This window comes from Schistocerca nitens, chromosome 10 (assembly GCF_023898315.1).
Source record: "Schistocerca nitens isolate TAMUIC-IGC-003100 chromosome 10, iqSchNite1.1, whole genome shotgun sequence".
NCBI lineage: Eukaryota > Metazoa > Arthropoda > Insecta > Orthoptera > Acrididae > Schistocerca > Schistocerca nitens.
Genome location: NC_064623.1, coordinates 72,901,643 through 72,918,798, shown reverse-complemented (window position 1 = coordinate 72,918,798; position 17,156 = coordinate 72,901,643). Strand labels below are relative to the sequence as shown.

Sequence of the window (17,156 nt, the reverse complement as noted above, 5' to 3'; positions counted from 1 at the left end):
CAGGAAATATACCAGTTACAGGTAAAATTTGTTGCGAAAAAAGGAAGTCATAAGGTAACTGTAATAGTAAGGGCAGATCATTTCGTTTAAACGAGAATGTGGCCACCAGCTTGAAATCAGCAGTTTCTAATGAAATACTGCAAAATCTGTGATGTGCTACATTGTTTTTGGTCGTGTATCTGTTTTACACAGATGTTTAAGGTTTTCAGCAGTGCAATGCTATCAATATTTTCTCCAAAATTCTTTGAAAATCTTTGACAAGAACAAATTCTGTCTCTATTCATTGTATGATAATCTTGATGATGAACACATGTGCTAAAATAATTGATGACTGTGAAAATATCAAAGACTGCAGTGACTGCTGTCAATATGGCATCAGAATTCAAAATGGAAGTGTTTTCACAAATACTGTAATAGAAAATTCCATAATAGCACAAAGACAGCATTTTGAAACAAACACAAAGTCAAAAGCGTAGGGGGCAACGAATTGAAGCAGTCCAGTTTGCAAATAAAGTAGCAATCTCAAATTAGCACTGCTGCTAATTACTGCTAATTTTTATACTGTGAAAAAGGAAAAAAAGGGTAGCTTTGGATATTTGAGCCAAAGGACTGTGCAAACATTTCTGAAGGTCAAAATTCAACTCCACAAACTAGAAAACTTAGACAGGGTGACTACTCAGACTTAGAAAAAAATGGAAAAGAAAAAAAAAAAAAAAAAAAAAAAGGATCCCCTGAGAATTCCAAGTATGGGGAACAAGAAGGCGTTATAAGAAGCTCATGGTAATTTACAGTGAGTGGGGATCAAGCATCTTAACAATAAAGACTTTTCTTTCCTCTTGCCCAAGATACACTAGCCATAAGCAGTAGCTTGACCAAAATTTTAAAACATTAATAATTTATACGGAATAATAGTCATGTAACTAACATGCTTTCAAATATTAAGTACCATACTTTAAAATTTGTGATTTACAATAGAATTAAATTCCAATGCCACAGTAAAAATACACAGAATTCCCCGATATTCCCCTTATTTTTCCAGATAAATTGTAATTCCCTGAGAATTCCAGGTTTTCCAGAAGAACTACAACCCTTTAAGATTTTTAGCAGCAGATGAACGGATTCATTGAAAGTGAGCAGTGTTTTGTTTGTTCACACTATTAAAGTTAAAATTTAATTTTAATAAAATAAAGTATTTTTCTAGTACAGTATCAAATAATATAACTAATTAAATAACTGTAACTTTTTAGGAGCTGGCAACATCCCACCCCCTCCAGTGAGGGAGATTATGGCATCTTCAGTACAGCAATGACAAAAAAAAAAATGATGTAATGGAGCAGCTAGCAGGAAAAGATATCTTCTTACTATCATAGGGACCACTGATTGAAGAGGTAGTTTGTCTTTTCACTCTGTGGTTGAGAACCATTGAAGTTTGCAATAAGCAGAAATGTTTTGTTACAAACATGTACATGTTCTCATGGCAGCAAACTCGCAATTTGTCACACAATATTGCGTGTTCTTCATTAATACAATATACAGTACAATAATGTGAAAACAGTTGCGAGCTGATACATGAACAAATATGTTCACTCTATGAAAACAGTCACAGGTGATCACTTCAACCATGTTCAGTAGTGTCTGACTGTGGACATTTTTTAAAGGAACTTAGGAAGATGAACATAATGTCAAACAATTTAAAGAATACTATCTCGAACATCAAGAAGAGGTATTGTATTTGCAGTTTCTGCAAGAAAGGAACAGAGATGCCAAGGTTATTACTCTACCAGTTTTAACATGTTGGAACTGTTACATGGCAGAATATTTTGATGAAATTATTCAATTCTTCCACAGTGTTGATATGCCACAGCTGTCTAATGCAGGCATTGAGTATGTCAATTCGTGTCAGATGATGAACTGAACTGGATTCTAGTGGAGGCCACATTCATTAAAGAGCACATCTGTGACTTAATTAATATGACTTTTCTTAGAGACATTGAAATATCCCACTTTGCATGAACTTCATTCCAAGCTAAAAAGGCTTGAAGAATGTTCCAGTATTGTGAACACAGGAATTTTTAGTGATTAAACAAACAAGATTTTAAGAAAGATAAAGAAGCAAGTGCTCCATGCATAAGTTAAGAGGGGATTGAAGTGTACTTAGCTGCATCTTCAGACGAGGCTGTCAATTCTCATGGGCACGGATCCAAACAAGTCAGTCTCCAAAGTTAAGGACAATAAGCTTGAACTCCATTAATGTGGACACAGCAAGGCTCTTGCAGTCTATTCCGAATGACTGCTCTTAGTAGCGCAGATATTCTTAAGGGATATAAATCTCTTCAGAATTTTGCTAAAGCAAATTTATATGCAATGAGAAAATGTTGAGATAGGTCACAGAAGTTGATAATCAGCAGTTTGCAGCTGTGGCACTGATGGCTTTTTGGATTCTGTTTTCCAATGCAGAGAGCAAGAGGGCTGTGACCACAGTTAAAAGATGACAGATAGGTGCCAAAAACTTGGAAGATAATCTAAAAATCATGACAATGCTGTCATTTGAAAAGCTATCTGTTGTGTTTGTACAAGAATCTACTCGCATTAAATTGTTAATTTTATCTTTAACTATCAAGTGAAGCATAAAAGTTTTGTTTTCCCTATTTTCTTCTCAAATCTGTGTAACCAACCTTTCTTAAAGTATTACCCCTGAGAGCAATTTAACACTAGCTAGTACTCCCGACCTCCCACCCTCCCCTTGCCAACTGCTGCCCCCCCCCCCCCCCACACACACACACGTTACCACCAACTTAAGCACCTAAGTAAACTGTAGAATTTTTAAAATGATGAAATATGAATGATACATAGTTTTTTTTGTGTGTATGTGTGGGCACATGCTTGCGTGTGTGTTAGAATGAATGAGAAAGAAATTTGTGGTGCACCCCAAGCACTATTCACAACTCTATCTCAAATAAGAAAGCAAACTATTTACAATGAGGGTAGATGCTTGTTACAAAACATATTTCCCCTGCATTATTCCTCTCCATTGTGGCACTTGTTACCCTGCACATTGCAACCCTATTTAAAATCAACCAAGTTAAAATGTGTGCACCATATTTACTGTTCATAAATCACTTGAATGCTGGTCTCCTTACTTCTGATATGACAGATATTGGAAGACTTATGCTATTAACTCTTTGTATAATAATAATAATAATAATAATAATAATATGTACAGCACTATAGCAACCCTTATGTATTTATACTGTTGCGTAGTGCTGTCAATTAATTCATTTACTGCAGGTAATATCTACAACTTGGAGAAGACATTTTCTTGAGATATTTAGCATTTGTTACATATATGTCTCACTTTTAACACCAGTGCTGTATGGGACAAAGCACATGTGCGTACAGTGAGCGGACTATGTGTGGAGTATATAACTTCCACCACATTGATGTTACTAATTAATTATTGATAACTTGTATAATTACTATTAATCTTACAAAATTGTGATAACTGTAATGATCTTTTGAAAATAATTTAGTTTCATGACAAACAGAATCAGATAATTTAGTCTCTACCCCTCAGAATATTTCATTTTATCCCTCAGGGGGGTAATTGCCGCCAAGCTGGGAACCACTGGTTTAGTGTAAATAAAGGTTATTTGCATGGTGTAGTAAATATAATGTAAATGACACATATTATATTTCCAACATAATATTGAAAATGGTTGAACAGGAGGAAAACAAATAACTGTAAAGAGAAACAAGCCAGCAGGAAACATAGGAAAATATAATTGAAATATGCAAAAGGTAACACCAAAATTGGCTATAAAATAAAAATGTTTTTCCTTCCCCGTATATCAGTTGCACGCTAACTGACACTGCTGCAGATAAACATTGAATAAGCTAGTTTTCATAAAATGGTAACCCACACTTTTCATTATATTTATGACTCTATGAAAAATACTGACTAACTTTTGTTTGAAAATGTTTTCAGCACCCTTCTGCATATCACTGTATGCAGTATATAGCACAACTGCTTGTTCACAGCAATTAAAGTTAATCTTCATGAGCGAACTCAAAGACAAAAAAATCCAGTTTCAGTGCTAAAAGTTAGTTCCTTGCAGTCATTGGTCACATGAAACTATTCTCACACTGGATACATGAGCTGCTGCATTACCAACTGATAAGCAGTCCTCGCTGGCACTTGGTTGCATATTATGGGTGGCACAGGCAGTTTCCAAATGAAAAAACAATAATAGGAAGAAAAATAAGAACAAATATAAAAAATCAATAAGATGATGAAAAATGATGTGGCAAAGAATTCGAAATAAAAAGTTATATTTAAACAAATTAACTGAATAAAAATAATAATCAAACTCTTATTATTACGTAGATTTCAAAATAAAAAAAAAAAATTGGTTCCTCTGACAAGATTCAAACCTATGACTTTCTGTACATGAGGTGAATATGCTAACCACTGCACTACAGCACAATACTATATAATGGGATTATTTTTATGACTGTGGTGACCTAGTTGTAACAGTGAATAGCTGATTTCAAAAATTCAGCTTCACACAATACTATACAAAGTTTACCTAATGTAAGCTGAAGGTTAATAGATTAGTCACGAAGAATCTATGTGTAAAGGTAGGGAGTGGGGCGGGGGGGGGGGGGGGGGGGATATCAAAGCACCAAGGAATGAAGAGACATGCTTAAAGTTCTCTAATACTATAAATACTGCTATGGGAACAGGATACGAATAGAAGTATACAGAATAAACTGTCCACACTAATATCTGCACATACATATATTTCGACAATTATCATATACGTGCAAACAGTACAAGATATAAGAACAGACTGAATTAACATTGCGGCTTGGATGAGCGACCTGAGTCCCAAAGATTAACGTTGTCTAAGGTCGATATGACCTATCGACGCCACACTGCAATAAGGAATAGCTCAGCAGGCAGTACAGTTGAAGACGAGTGGACATCTCTAAAAAGGTAATAACAGAGGTTGGAAAGAAAAATTGACAAAAGAAGGAAATACAAAAACATTCAGGGAAATTCAGGAACACAGAAATACAAGTCACTGAAGAATGAAATAAATAGGAAGTGCACGGAAGCTAAGACAAAATGCCTACATGAAAAATGTGAAGAAATCGAAAAAGAAATTATTGTCGGAAGGACTAACTCAGCATACAGGAAAGTAAAAACAGCCTTCGATGAAATTAAAAAAAGAAAAGAAAAAGAAAAGCAAGGGTGTTAACATTAATGGTGTAACTGGAATTCCACTGTTAAATGCAGAGGTGAGAGCGGATAAGTGGAAAGAGTACATTGAAGGCCTCTATGAGGAGGAAGATTTGTCTCATATGATGGAAGAAGAAACAGGAGCCAATTTAGAAGAGATAGGGGATCCAGTGTTAGAATCAGAATTTAAAAGAGCTTTGGAATACTGAAAATCAAATAAGGCAGAAGGGATAGATAATACTCCATCAGAAACTATTCACATTGATGTGTAGAATTTATGAGTATGGTGATATACCATCTGACTTTTGGAAATGTATCATCCACACAATTACAATTACTGCAGGAGCTAACAAGTGCAAGAGTTATTGCACTATCAGCTTTACAGTTCACACATCCAAGTTGCTGACAAGAATAATCTACAGAAGAATAGAAAAGAAATCTGAAGAAGTGTTAGATAATGATCAGCTTGGATTTAGGAAAGGTAAAGGCACCAGAGAGGCAACACTAAAGAAAAATCAAGACACATTCATATGATCTGTCGACCTGGAAAAAGTGTTCGACAATGTCAAATGATGCAATATGTTCGAAATTCTGAGGACAATAGGATTAAGCTATAGCGAGATGTGGGTAATATAGAACAGGTACATGAGCCAAAAGGGAATAATAAGAGTGGAAGACAAAGAACAAAGTGCTCAGATTAAAAAGGATGTAAGACAGTGATGTAGTCTTTTGTCCCCACTGTTCAATGTATACATTGAAGCAATGATGCAAATAAAATAAATGTTCTGGAGTGGAATTAAAATTCAAAGTGAAAGGACAGATACGATTCACTGATGATATCACTATCCTGAGTGAAAGTGAAGAAGAATTACACGATCTGCTGAATGGAATGAATAGTCTAATGCGCACAGAATAGGGATTCAGAATAAATCGAAAAAAGATGAAAGTAATGAGAAGCAGCAGAAATGAGAATAACAAGCAACTCAATATCAGGATTGATGGTCAGAAAGTAGATGAAGTTAAGGAATTCTGCCAACTAGGCACTAAAATAACCAATGGCAGACGAAGCAAGGATGACAGCAAAAGCAGAGTAGCACTGGAAAAAAGCACATTCCCGGCCAAGAGAAGTCTGCTAGTATCAAACATATACCTTAATTTGAGAAAGAATCTCCGAGAATGTACAGCTGAAGCACAGCATTCTATGGTAGTGAAACATGGACTGTGAGCAAACTAGAACAGAAGAGAATCAAAGTATTTGGGATGTGGTGCTACAGCTGAATGCTGGTAAGGTTGGAATGAGAAGGTTCCCCACGGAACCAGAGAGGAAAGGAATGTGGGGGAAACACTGACAAGAAGAAGGGGCAGGATGATAAGACATCAGTTAAGACATCAAGAATAACTTCCATGGTATTAGAGGGAGCTCTAGAGGGCAAAAACGGCAGAGGAAGACAGAGATTGGAAAACATTCAGCAAATAACTGAGGATGTAAGTTGCAAGGGCTACTCTGAGCTGAGGAAGTTGGCACAAGAGAGGAATTCAAAGAAGACTGCACCAAATCAGCCACAAGCTAATGAATCATATATTTAAAAAAGCCAATCTCTGAGATTATGACAACTGTACATGTGACGCTTGATCGCATCTTGTGCGGAAATATCCAGTAAGGTTTGGTTATTACTATGTATGAAATGTGCGTGTTTCATCATCATGATTTGTGTGTGTGTGTTTGTGTGTTTTATTCTGTTGTTTTCATCACGTGTGATGAAATACAAAATAAATGTGTCATACCCCCGATATGGGATCCAAACATATAAGAAAGAATGCCAGGAAGAAACAAACAAACATTTTAGGCTTGGCAATGAGCACCCTGATTGTAGGAAACCAGTTGTAACACACGAAGAGTCCACTATCAAGCAATTTTGATCATATTATAGTGCTAATCTGCTTACATTATTAATAATGGGACTTATACCTAGCTTACATAAGAAGGAAATACTCAAAATACAAATTCACTTACTTCTTCCTCCAACTGCAGTGGATCACATGCCTCGAGATCTTCAGGAATTTCCAATTTCTGCAAAAGTTAACACAAATTTAATTAATTTATTAGTTTCTCCATGTGTAGACTGTTGTTTCACAAGGACACATCCAGTTAATGACAGGCTGCTCCAGTTACTGATGTATTCTCTGGTTAGATCCACCACCGGTAGCCTTAGCCTTCACATCCAGGCCATTTTCAAGCGGATCTGAAGTGTATGCACTTTCCATGTGGCAATACTGCAAGATGTAAGTCGTTTGAAGCTTCTTCTTCAGCACGTTATCCTCTTCTGAAGACAAATCGATGAAATCACATCAGACAATACTAAAGACAGTAATAATGCTGACGGAGTGCTGCCACATGGAAAGTGCACACATCTCAGATCCACGTGAAAATGGCCAGGATGTGAATGGTGAAACCAGTGATTGACCTAAATAAAGAATATACCAGCAACTGGAGCAACCTGTCATCAATTAATTTAGCCTCATCAATAATATATTAAATATATACATACACAAAGAAAATTGGGACCTTTTGCAAACCAGAATTCTTATTCCTAGTCAACAAATGGCAGAGAAGAGCTGACCACAATGAATGTATAACCTGTTAGTTTCTACATGATATGAGAAACTGACAGCTGTCACTATAATATCTGTCACAAGGTTCACCCCGAACTCAATGATGACAAACATATGACATGCAGTGCTTAGAGCAAAAGAATACATTTTCTCCATGTTACTGCATTTTAAAAACTATCCACTGTCTATAGAAACCATCCTCAAAATGACGAGTGTGTCCCACCCACAGGGAGGGGAGTTGTCATGGTTCTGGAGGTGGAGGTGATAGTGGGAGAGAGGGGGGGGGGGTGAGGTGCTGGCTTTCATTGAAATATTTATGATATATTTCACATTATGTAAAAAGAAAACGACTCCTGGTGAACAAATATTGCTAACATCAGATTCTCATTTCCATGAACTAAGTTAGGAACCTCGTCCACCATGAATCTGCTGTCTTATTTGATAAGAACTGACCAGCAGAGCCTGTCAGCAGGAACACTGAGAAAAGTCACGAGTAATATTTCGTCTCACAGTCCCCATCACCAGTCACCCACAGGGTTAGGCACCTGCCAAACATTTAACAACCACCAGTGGCAATAAGCAGCTTGACAATGTAACTGCCTCTTCCTTACAACACTTACTACACGAACAGACTGTTAATCACAGCCATTGTGCCAGTCCATTCAATTTTAGCCACACTTCTGGGGTAGGTTCAACAGTAGTGAGTTGTCTAGAAGAATTCTAATGCAAGTTCAGTTGAAGTAGTTTTCTCTTTACTACCCATTATGATGAATGCGCGCGCGTGGGCCCCCCCCCCCCCCCCACACACACACACACATGCATTTAACTTCCACAAGCTTTGGGAGCCAGTGGTTCCGCCTCCTGGCAGAAGAGTTGAAGGGGGAGGAAGAAAGGTGAAGGAAAAGGACTGGAGAGGTTTAGGAAAAAGGGTACACCTTAGAAAAGTCACCCAGAACCCAGAGTCAGGGGACACTTTCTGGATGGGATGAGAAGGAATCCATTTTTCCTTCTGATCCAACTCGGTAAGTCTCCCCTGGACCAGGGTTCTGGGTGACTTTTCTAAAGCGTACCCCTTTCCCTAAACCTCTCTAGTCCTTTTCCTTCACCCTTCTTCCTCCCCCTTCAACTCTTCCACCAGAAGGAGGAGCCACTGGGTTTAAAAGCTTGTGAAAGTTAAATCCTTATGTGTGTGTTGTGTTCCCCTGCCGCCACTTTGTGAGTAGATTTTTTTATCTGTCCATTCACATTATATTATCAATAACAGATTATTTTCATTGTTACATAAAATTGGTTAAATTTTCTAAAACTGGCAATTAAAACACATTTAACACAAGAATGACATTAAAATAATTACACATGGAAATGTGTCTGACTGATCACTTACAATAGACCCTTGTGAGCCAGCCACACTGATAAACCATATTAAAAAAACATTCTGAAAATTTTAGGAAACACGTTGGACACTTCACAAAACCTTAAAACTTGTACCACATCCATTTGATTGTTAAAATAGAAAGCAAATATGTCAGTAAATTAGCCTCTGCCCTCTTGTCTGGAAATAAAAACACACTAACTACTGAAATGTGGTGTACTGTGATCCCTATGCCACAAGCACCGCACAGTGGAGGGTCCCGCTGCTGGAGCCAGAAGCAATGTGTCCCACGGATGTGTCCTATGTGGAGACAAGTGAACAGGCCCTTATCCCATGTGTGTGCCTGGAAGGAGGTACGCCACAGACAGGGAGTTGACTTTACTAAGTGCAGCTTCCTGCCTGTCAGTTCCAGCCAATCTTCTTCCCATCAACACATGATCGTCTACCTCAACAACAAGGTGACAGCATGTAGGGGGATGGCACAGTGAACTATCTGATTATCATGACATGCCTCCTTGGTAGTTACATCTGCCACTTCTTTTACCCTAATACCTATGTGCTCTGATACCCAGAATAAAGACACCTCATCCCCAGGCTTTACAGGCAAGAAGAAGTCCTAGATATTATGGAATATTTTATCTGCTGGGTACAAATGTTGTGGAGAATTAACAGCAGTCAGAGAGTTTGAACATACAAGGACCATAGCAGTCTTAACACAGCTCATCTGTTTCATTGCCCTAAACATTGCATATAATTCAGCAGCAAATAAAATGCATTCCTTAGGTAACCAGATCTTGAGGACATGATCAGGGAAGACAACAGAGCAAGCCACAGAGTACCTTTGCTTAGGTGAATATACATCTACATAGTTGTGTGCCCATTTAAAATGTTATAATAAAAGACTGTATTAAGGATACAGGGTACTTATATGAGGTGGAAAAACCGAAATTTTCTTATGACTTTATTAAATTCTATAGTCTCCCCTGACTACATCGATACATACATTATAGGGTTCCAAACAAAAAATGACCTATATATGGCAAATTTTAAAAATTGGTCATGTATGCCGCCACGGCCCCTTTATTTCTGTTACAGAAACCAATATTATTTCGAAAATAAATGAACCTTCTGTTTCCAGCGAATATACGTATGATACATTGTGTATGTTGGTAACAGTGCAGCTTTCTAGTGTCTGTAAATGATTATCTTCCCTAGTATTTACTATTGTTTCGCTGAAGCAGTTTGTTCATGTGTTACTGAAAGTTTGTTGCCCAAGTGCTACATATATTTGTGGAAGTACATATCCTTTAGTGTGCAATAAATACGAACTATGCCATGCATCAAGAAATTCAATAACAGGAAATTCCGTGGTAACCAGTTCACAAACAAAGCAAGCCACACTGTTGAAAGTAACCTATGTATCAGTTCTTCAGGGAAGAAACTCCCACATGGCACGCCTCCTGGTGATTCATATTTTTGTGTTAACAATGACGCTGTTTGTAGTGGATTTATTGTTATTGATGTGGGCATCTTATCTACTTTGATAAAGGAAGTGGTGAAATGTAAACAATGTGATGATGTAGGCTGTCTGGAAATAACTGAAAAACAAAGTAGCAGGAAGGGTTTAGCGTCAAAATTAGTTATTCTGTGTAGGTCCTGCAATAAATCTACCTTGAAAATGACTTCGAGCATAGTGCATACTTCATATTATGTGAATTTGAAGTTAGTGTTCGCAATGCATGCAATAGGAAAAGGAAAAAAGGCTGCTCGAACATTTTTTGGTTTGATGGACATTGGCTCCTCCTCCCAGTAGGTTCAGCAAGTACATAAAAATACTTTTAGGTGCCTTGACGGTTGTGTCTAAAGCATCTATGAAATATTCAGTAGAAGAAACTGTAAATATTAGTGGACTCAGGGACACTGCTGTTGCACTTGATGGCTCGTGGCAACGTCGAGGACATCGTCCCTCGAATGGTGTTTAAAGTGCTACTTCTCTGGAGAATGCAAATGTTATTGATGTTGAGAGCTTATCTAAGTACTTACACACCTGCAATGGTAACACCGAAGAACATAATGAACATCAGTGTTCTAAGAATTATCATGGTTACAGTGGAGGTATGGAGTGTGATGGAGCTCTAAAAATATTTCAGAGGTCAGTGCCCACTTATAACGTTAGATATACAAAATACCTAGGCAATGGGGACTCTAAAGCTTACAATAAAATTAATGATTTCAATGTTTATGGTGATACCTTGGTAACAAATCTGGAGTGTTGTGGACATGTGCAAAAGAGGATGGGTGCTAGATTAAGGAAGCTACAAAGAGAAATGAAAGGAAAGTTGTTATCTGATAAAAAAATCTCTGTCTGGCCAAGGCAGATTGACGGCAACTGAAACAGACCTTCTTCAGAGTTATTATGGACTGGCCATTAGACGAACTGCACCTCTGAATGATGTTACAGCAATGAGAAAAGCAGTATGGGCCACCTACTTACATAAGTTGTCCACAGATGACCAAGCTGTTCACGGACTTTGCCCTAAAGAAGCAGAATATTGGTGTGGTTACCAAAAAGCAAAAGAAATGGTCAAATATACCATCATAAGTGTTCTCTTCCTGAGGCTGTTATGAATGAAACTAAATCAATTTTTAGAGACCAGAATAAACCTGTTTTGCTTAGTAGATGTCTTCATGGGATCACTCAGAATACAAAATAAAGTTTCAACCATCGCATATGGGAAAGATTACCCAAGAATGTTTTTGTAGGACTAAATACATTAAAAGTTGGTGTACTAGACGCAGTGATATGTTTCAATGATGAAGTGATAGGAAGGTTGAAGTCCTGAGAAATTTAGGCATAAAATGTGGCTCTAATATGGAAGATCAACTGCTTGCAAGTGACAGACAACGGGTGCATGAAGCTGCAAGGTTCGCTCTTCAAGTTACCAAAGAAGCAACTTCTAAATGATGACCCAATATTCAGATTTTATTCCACATTAAGTGTCGATCAGTTTGCACACGTTTTGCAACTTACAGAAACTGATGTACAAAAATCTATGCACTAGAAACCCATCAATGCAACTGCAAACATGCACGGACATCTTTGTATGTGCTACTTTCTCCTCAGTTCCACATCTTGGGATAAATTTAGCTGAAATATATTTTTTTTTTTCATTGTTGCAAGGCTGTAATACTCATTACATTTTTGCACATCTTGGAAGGTTAAGTAATACCTCATATGTTTCACATTTCTCCTTTGAAGTGAAGACAGTTAAAGCCCTCATTACCACCCCCACCATCAACAGGTTGAGGGCAGCAAAGAGGTAAAGATTTTAATATAAGTAGTTTTCATTGAAATGTCAAATTACTTTCAAGGAACATAAAAAGGTAGTATAAAATTGGGACAGTACTATAAATTTATATTAAAAAGACACTCATCATGCTCCCAGGATCACCTGTCTCAAATAATATGGCTGGTGTGACACTCTTAATTTCTCATTTTTAAGCTGTACATCCATCTTTAAATTGCTTACTCTTTCTTTCTTTTTTGACTCGCCTATAACAGAGCAGTGGGATGTACTCTTAGCCATACACATGCTCAGTAGGAATAAATCTACATCAGTTTCCTTCCCAGCTGCCTTTACGTATATTATTTTGCGTTTCATATTTTCCATTCTTTCAGTCTGTCTTTTTTCGAAAGGAAGTACAGCTTGTGCTCCATGCTCATTTTCTTCCTTTTACGTAAATTTGTCCTCTGGAGATGAGAGGTCACCAAACCTGCTTTTCCTATGGTTTCCAAATACCAAACAAGAGAACGATACAAAAATCGGTCACGGGGCAGCAGTAAGGATTGAAGCAGAGCCAAAGGCTGAGTAGTCTCATGTACTATTATTTATGCTTGAGAACAGCTGACACTAACTGTATATGGTGGGCTGCTTGAAACTGCACACACAACAGTCTTTACAGCTAACTTCAATGTTAACTAACTCAGAAATGGTGTAGCATATCAAATTTCTTAACAATATTTCTAACCACAACCTACCCTGGAACACCCTTACAAGCTTTTCACACAATATCTCACCCTGAAGGTGGCTAGAAGACAGTGCTGAAATATTGTGGCAGCTTGTTATGCACGCACACAGCAGTACCCAAAACTTCACGGAACACAGGTCACATGAGGTGTCCACAATCCACAGGTCTGAATACTGCCTAGCCACTGTGGTCTGTCTTAAAAACGTAATTTCAGACCTGCAGTTATCTTCCAGTATCTTTACAAGAATTGGAAGAATTTCTTTGTAAGGAACCACCGTGAGGACACAGTATAGGCATACAAACAACATATTTGTACCAGCTAATCGCAGTTGCAACTACATGCGATGACGGAACAAATCCCATCAACCACTGTGAGGAGACAGCGCAGCCATACGAATGACATGTTTGTCACAGCTGCAACTACATATTTTGATGGTAGAAAAATTGGCGTATTAAAAAGAGTCATATGTTCTCATGTCACCTATAATTTAATGTGGTGAACTCTCTCATGTGAAAGTAACTTATTTATAATACTTGTGTGTTATAAATGTTATCTAATATGTAGAGTGATATTTTTGTGCTTGTTAAGCTCTTATTTCAGAAGTTTACACAATGCAGAATGTACTGACACCCAAATAGTATCAGATACAGATTGCAACACAAAAATACGAGTGTCTCATTGCAATTTGTGTCTTTGTGGAACCATTTCAGAACCACAATGAAACCGTATCAAGATTTTTTGTCCTATGCCCACTGCCTAAGAATTATGACATGTAACTGTTTGTATTCTTATGTAATACTAAGAATGCACAGGCAATTCTATCAATATTAAGTAATAAATTGGAGGCATCTGAATGTGGGCATATCGGAGAATACTGAGGATACAATGGACAGATAAAGTCACAAATGTGGAAGTACTGCACCGCATGAGCAAAAATTTAAAAATTCTCAATACCATCAAGAAAAGCAAACTCTAATACTTTGGCAACATAATGCACCATAATAAATATCACCAGTCCCAACCAACAGTTCAAGGAAAGATTAATAGCAGATGTGGTCCAGGACATAAAACATTATCCTAGCTAAAGAACCCAGGTTTGGGTTGAGAAAAGAATTGCTGTTCAGAAAAGTTATGGGCGCACAGCAGAACACGCTAATGATCACCACTTGCTTTGAAGATGAGGCACTCGAAGAATTGTGTATATTTATCAATCAGTTGAGGATCTGAGAATTCCCTGTTGCTCAAGTTAAACTCAATGGTAAAATCACAATGATTCTGGTTTGAAAAAGGAAGAAAGGTGAGGAACAGCTACACTTGAGACTACAAAAATTGTTACACTGGAGTTGTATGCAACATTAGGAAAACAAATAAATGTATTTAAACTATGATGCACAAAAAAGAAAAAAAATGTGATCAGAGAAGGAAATAACATGAAAAGGAAACAATTCCTCTAAACTCAAAACACCAGAAGTTAAAGTAAAATAATTTTTTTGTTTCTTCAGACACACTGGTTTAATGTTTTATTAACAATCACCCACAGAACAGCCCACTGTAAAGGGCTCCTATTAACACTGGGGCCTTATACGACAACAGGAATTGTGTGTGTCATTTTCAAGAACTCTGAGGGCAGTACAGGTGCCCCTACATTACATTAGGCGACTTTTGCGTTATTTTGTCCTCTCCCATAGAGCCACCTACAAGATGTGAGTTCAAACACTATTGTTAAAACCTTTGAGCATACCAAGCCCACATCATCAACTATTTAATTTTTAGGTATTTATTCCTTCACAATTATACACTTGTTACTATTGCTCAGGCACAATATTACAAAACAGCAGTGCACCAGTGAAATCCATAATTACTGATAATAAAAGGGTATTTTTTTTTAATCTAACAATGCTGGCTGAGCCGGCTCGGCACCGGCACAAACTGACAGGTGCAAATGGAGAGCGGCTCCTACCAAACAGGAGGACAGTTGTGAAAGTAATACTGAGGTAACAGTAATTAAGATTCCTACAGGATATCAACTAGGGAGATTACTCCTAATATTGCATGCAATATTCTCTTTTAAGATGATCTGTTGAAAGGTGAATTTTACTGAAGTTTGTCACCTATTAAATCGACCTTCCTAATCTAAACCTGTTTTCGCCATTACAGTCGCTATTGTTAATAGTCATCATCTAGATTCTTTAGCTACAGTTAACAACGGTAAGAATGAACACAAGATTTAGTAATAACACTGATGATAGCAGCAGTTTTCAGTACAGGAAAATTTAGAACTTAGTGAGTAATTCAGTTACAAACCTGATGAAATCTAGTAACTTGTGTCTCACTTTTTGAACAAGTCTTACACTCATACATTAATTTGCAGTATATTATCTCTTTTTTGTACTGGCACAATTTAAAAAAGGAACATCAATACAAGACACACCATGTAATTAAGAACTGAGTAAAATGCTACCACACATGTGGAAAAGAATAGCTAGTAATACTTACAATGTTCTCTTCTTTTATGAAGATCTGTTCAATTTCTTCCAGTGATTGCTGATAGGGTTCAGTCAATATCTGCAGGTAAGGAAACCGAATGGGTTCAGACAGACACCCAAAATAAATTAAAAATTACATGCACAATAGTAATTTATTATACTATTCTGCACATAGTAAGACCTTATTTCTCAGGGTTGAGACTTGAACTAAAGTTCACATATTAAGCAAGCTGTACATCCCCTAAGACTGATACACAAAAAGAATGGTTACTTTTCTGACACACACAAAAGCCATAAAACTTGTTAGCTTCCAGCATTGATTCTTTCTAGAGCTAGAGTACAAATACACATACAGTACATATTGCACATTGGGCACACAATGTCAGGAGAGCAGTTCAGCACTTTTAATGAATCTTGCCTCCTCAGAACTTTCATACTTCAACTGATTATTCGATTCTGCATAAATTTCGGCCTGACGTGGATTAATTTTTATATTTAAACTATACAATACACATTTACAGATAATTTTGTATATATTTGATCACCAGCACACCATTTTATTTTTCATATTGATCCATTTAGCAACATTAGTCTTCAGCCACAAAAATTAGTAATCACAAATGTTAAATTAAATGAGTCAAAAAGCACTTTACAGTGAAACTAATATTATTATTATGCTTCAGTTTTTATGCAAACAAAATTTGTTTTTTCTTATTTTTCTAGTTTTATTACCGATAATTCAACTGACAATTATACAATGACAAGAAGCCGATAGTTTTTATATTGTCCAAATTTGCAACCTTCATTATTAATTATTAGGTGCATAAATATCTATATACATAATTATATCTAAAAACAAAGATGATGTGACTTACCAAACGAAAGTGCTGGCATGTTGATAGACACACAAACATACTCACAAAAGTAAGGTAAGTCTTTCCGCTCCCGGGATTGGAATGACTCCTTACCCTCTCCCTTAAAACCCAGATCCTTTTGTCTTTCCCTCTCCTTCCCTCTTTCCTGATGAAGCAACCGTTGGTTGTGAAAGCTTGAATTTTGTGTGTGTTTGTGTGTCTATCAACAGGCCAGCACTTTCGTTTGGTAAGTCACATCATCTTTGTTTTTAGATATATTTTTCCCACGTGGAATGTTTCCCTCTGTTATATTTATAAACATAATTACTTCCAGAAAACATTTTGAAAATTATACCTGTAAAATAATTTCAATTAAGACAATCATACTAAAATTCATTTGAAATACATCCTGCTCTAGAAGGATCTGGATGCTATGTATGTAATACTTATAGAAATTTTAAGCACTAATAGTTTCAGTTATTGCTGAGATTGGTCAATGTAACTATCAAGTTCTTTGTGTTGTGTTGAAATGTTGCACAATGCATTCACTTAAATAGTG

At 36.9% G+C, this 17,156-nt stretch overlaps 1 protein-coding gene across 11 annotated transcripts in view; it reads right to left on the bottom strand.

Moving 5' to 3' along the window:
• LOC126210188 (putative zinc finger protein 833) overlaps window positions 1-17,156 on the bottom strand; it is an 81,885-nt gene that overhangs the window by 43,017 nt on the left and 21,712 nt on the right. For all 11 annotated transcript variants that reach the window (XM_049939356.1, XM_049939363.1, XM_049939355.1 and 8 more), the window contains 2 exons: window positions 15,754-15,822; window positions 7,257-7,313 (listed from right to left, as the gene is read on the bottom strand). In XM_049939356.1, coding sequence (XP_049795313.1) covers window positions 7,257-7,313; window positions 15,754-15,822 — 126 coding nt within the window. The remainder of the gene's footprint in view (window positions 1-7,256; window positions 7,314-15,753; window positions 15,823-17,156) is intronic.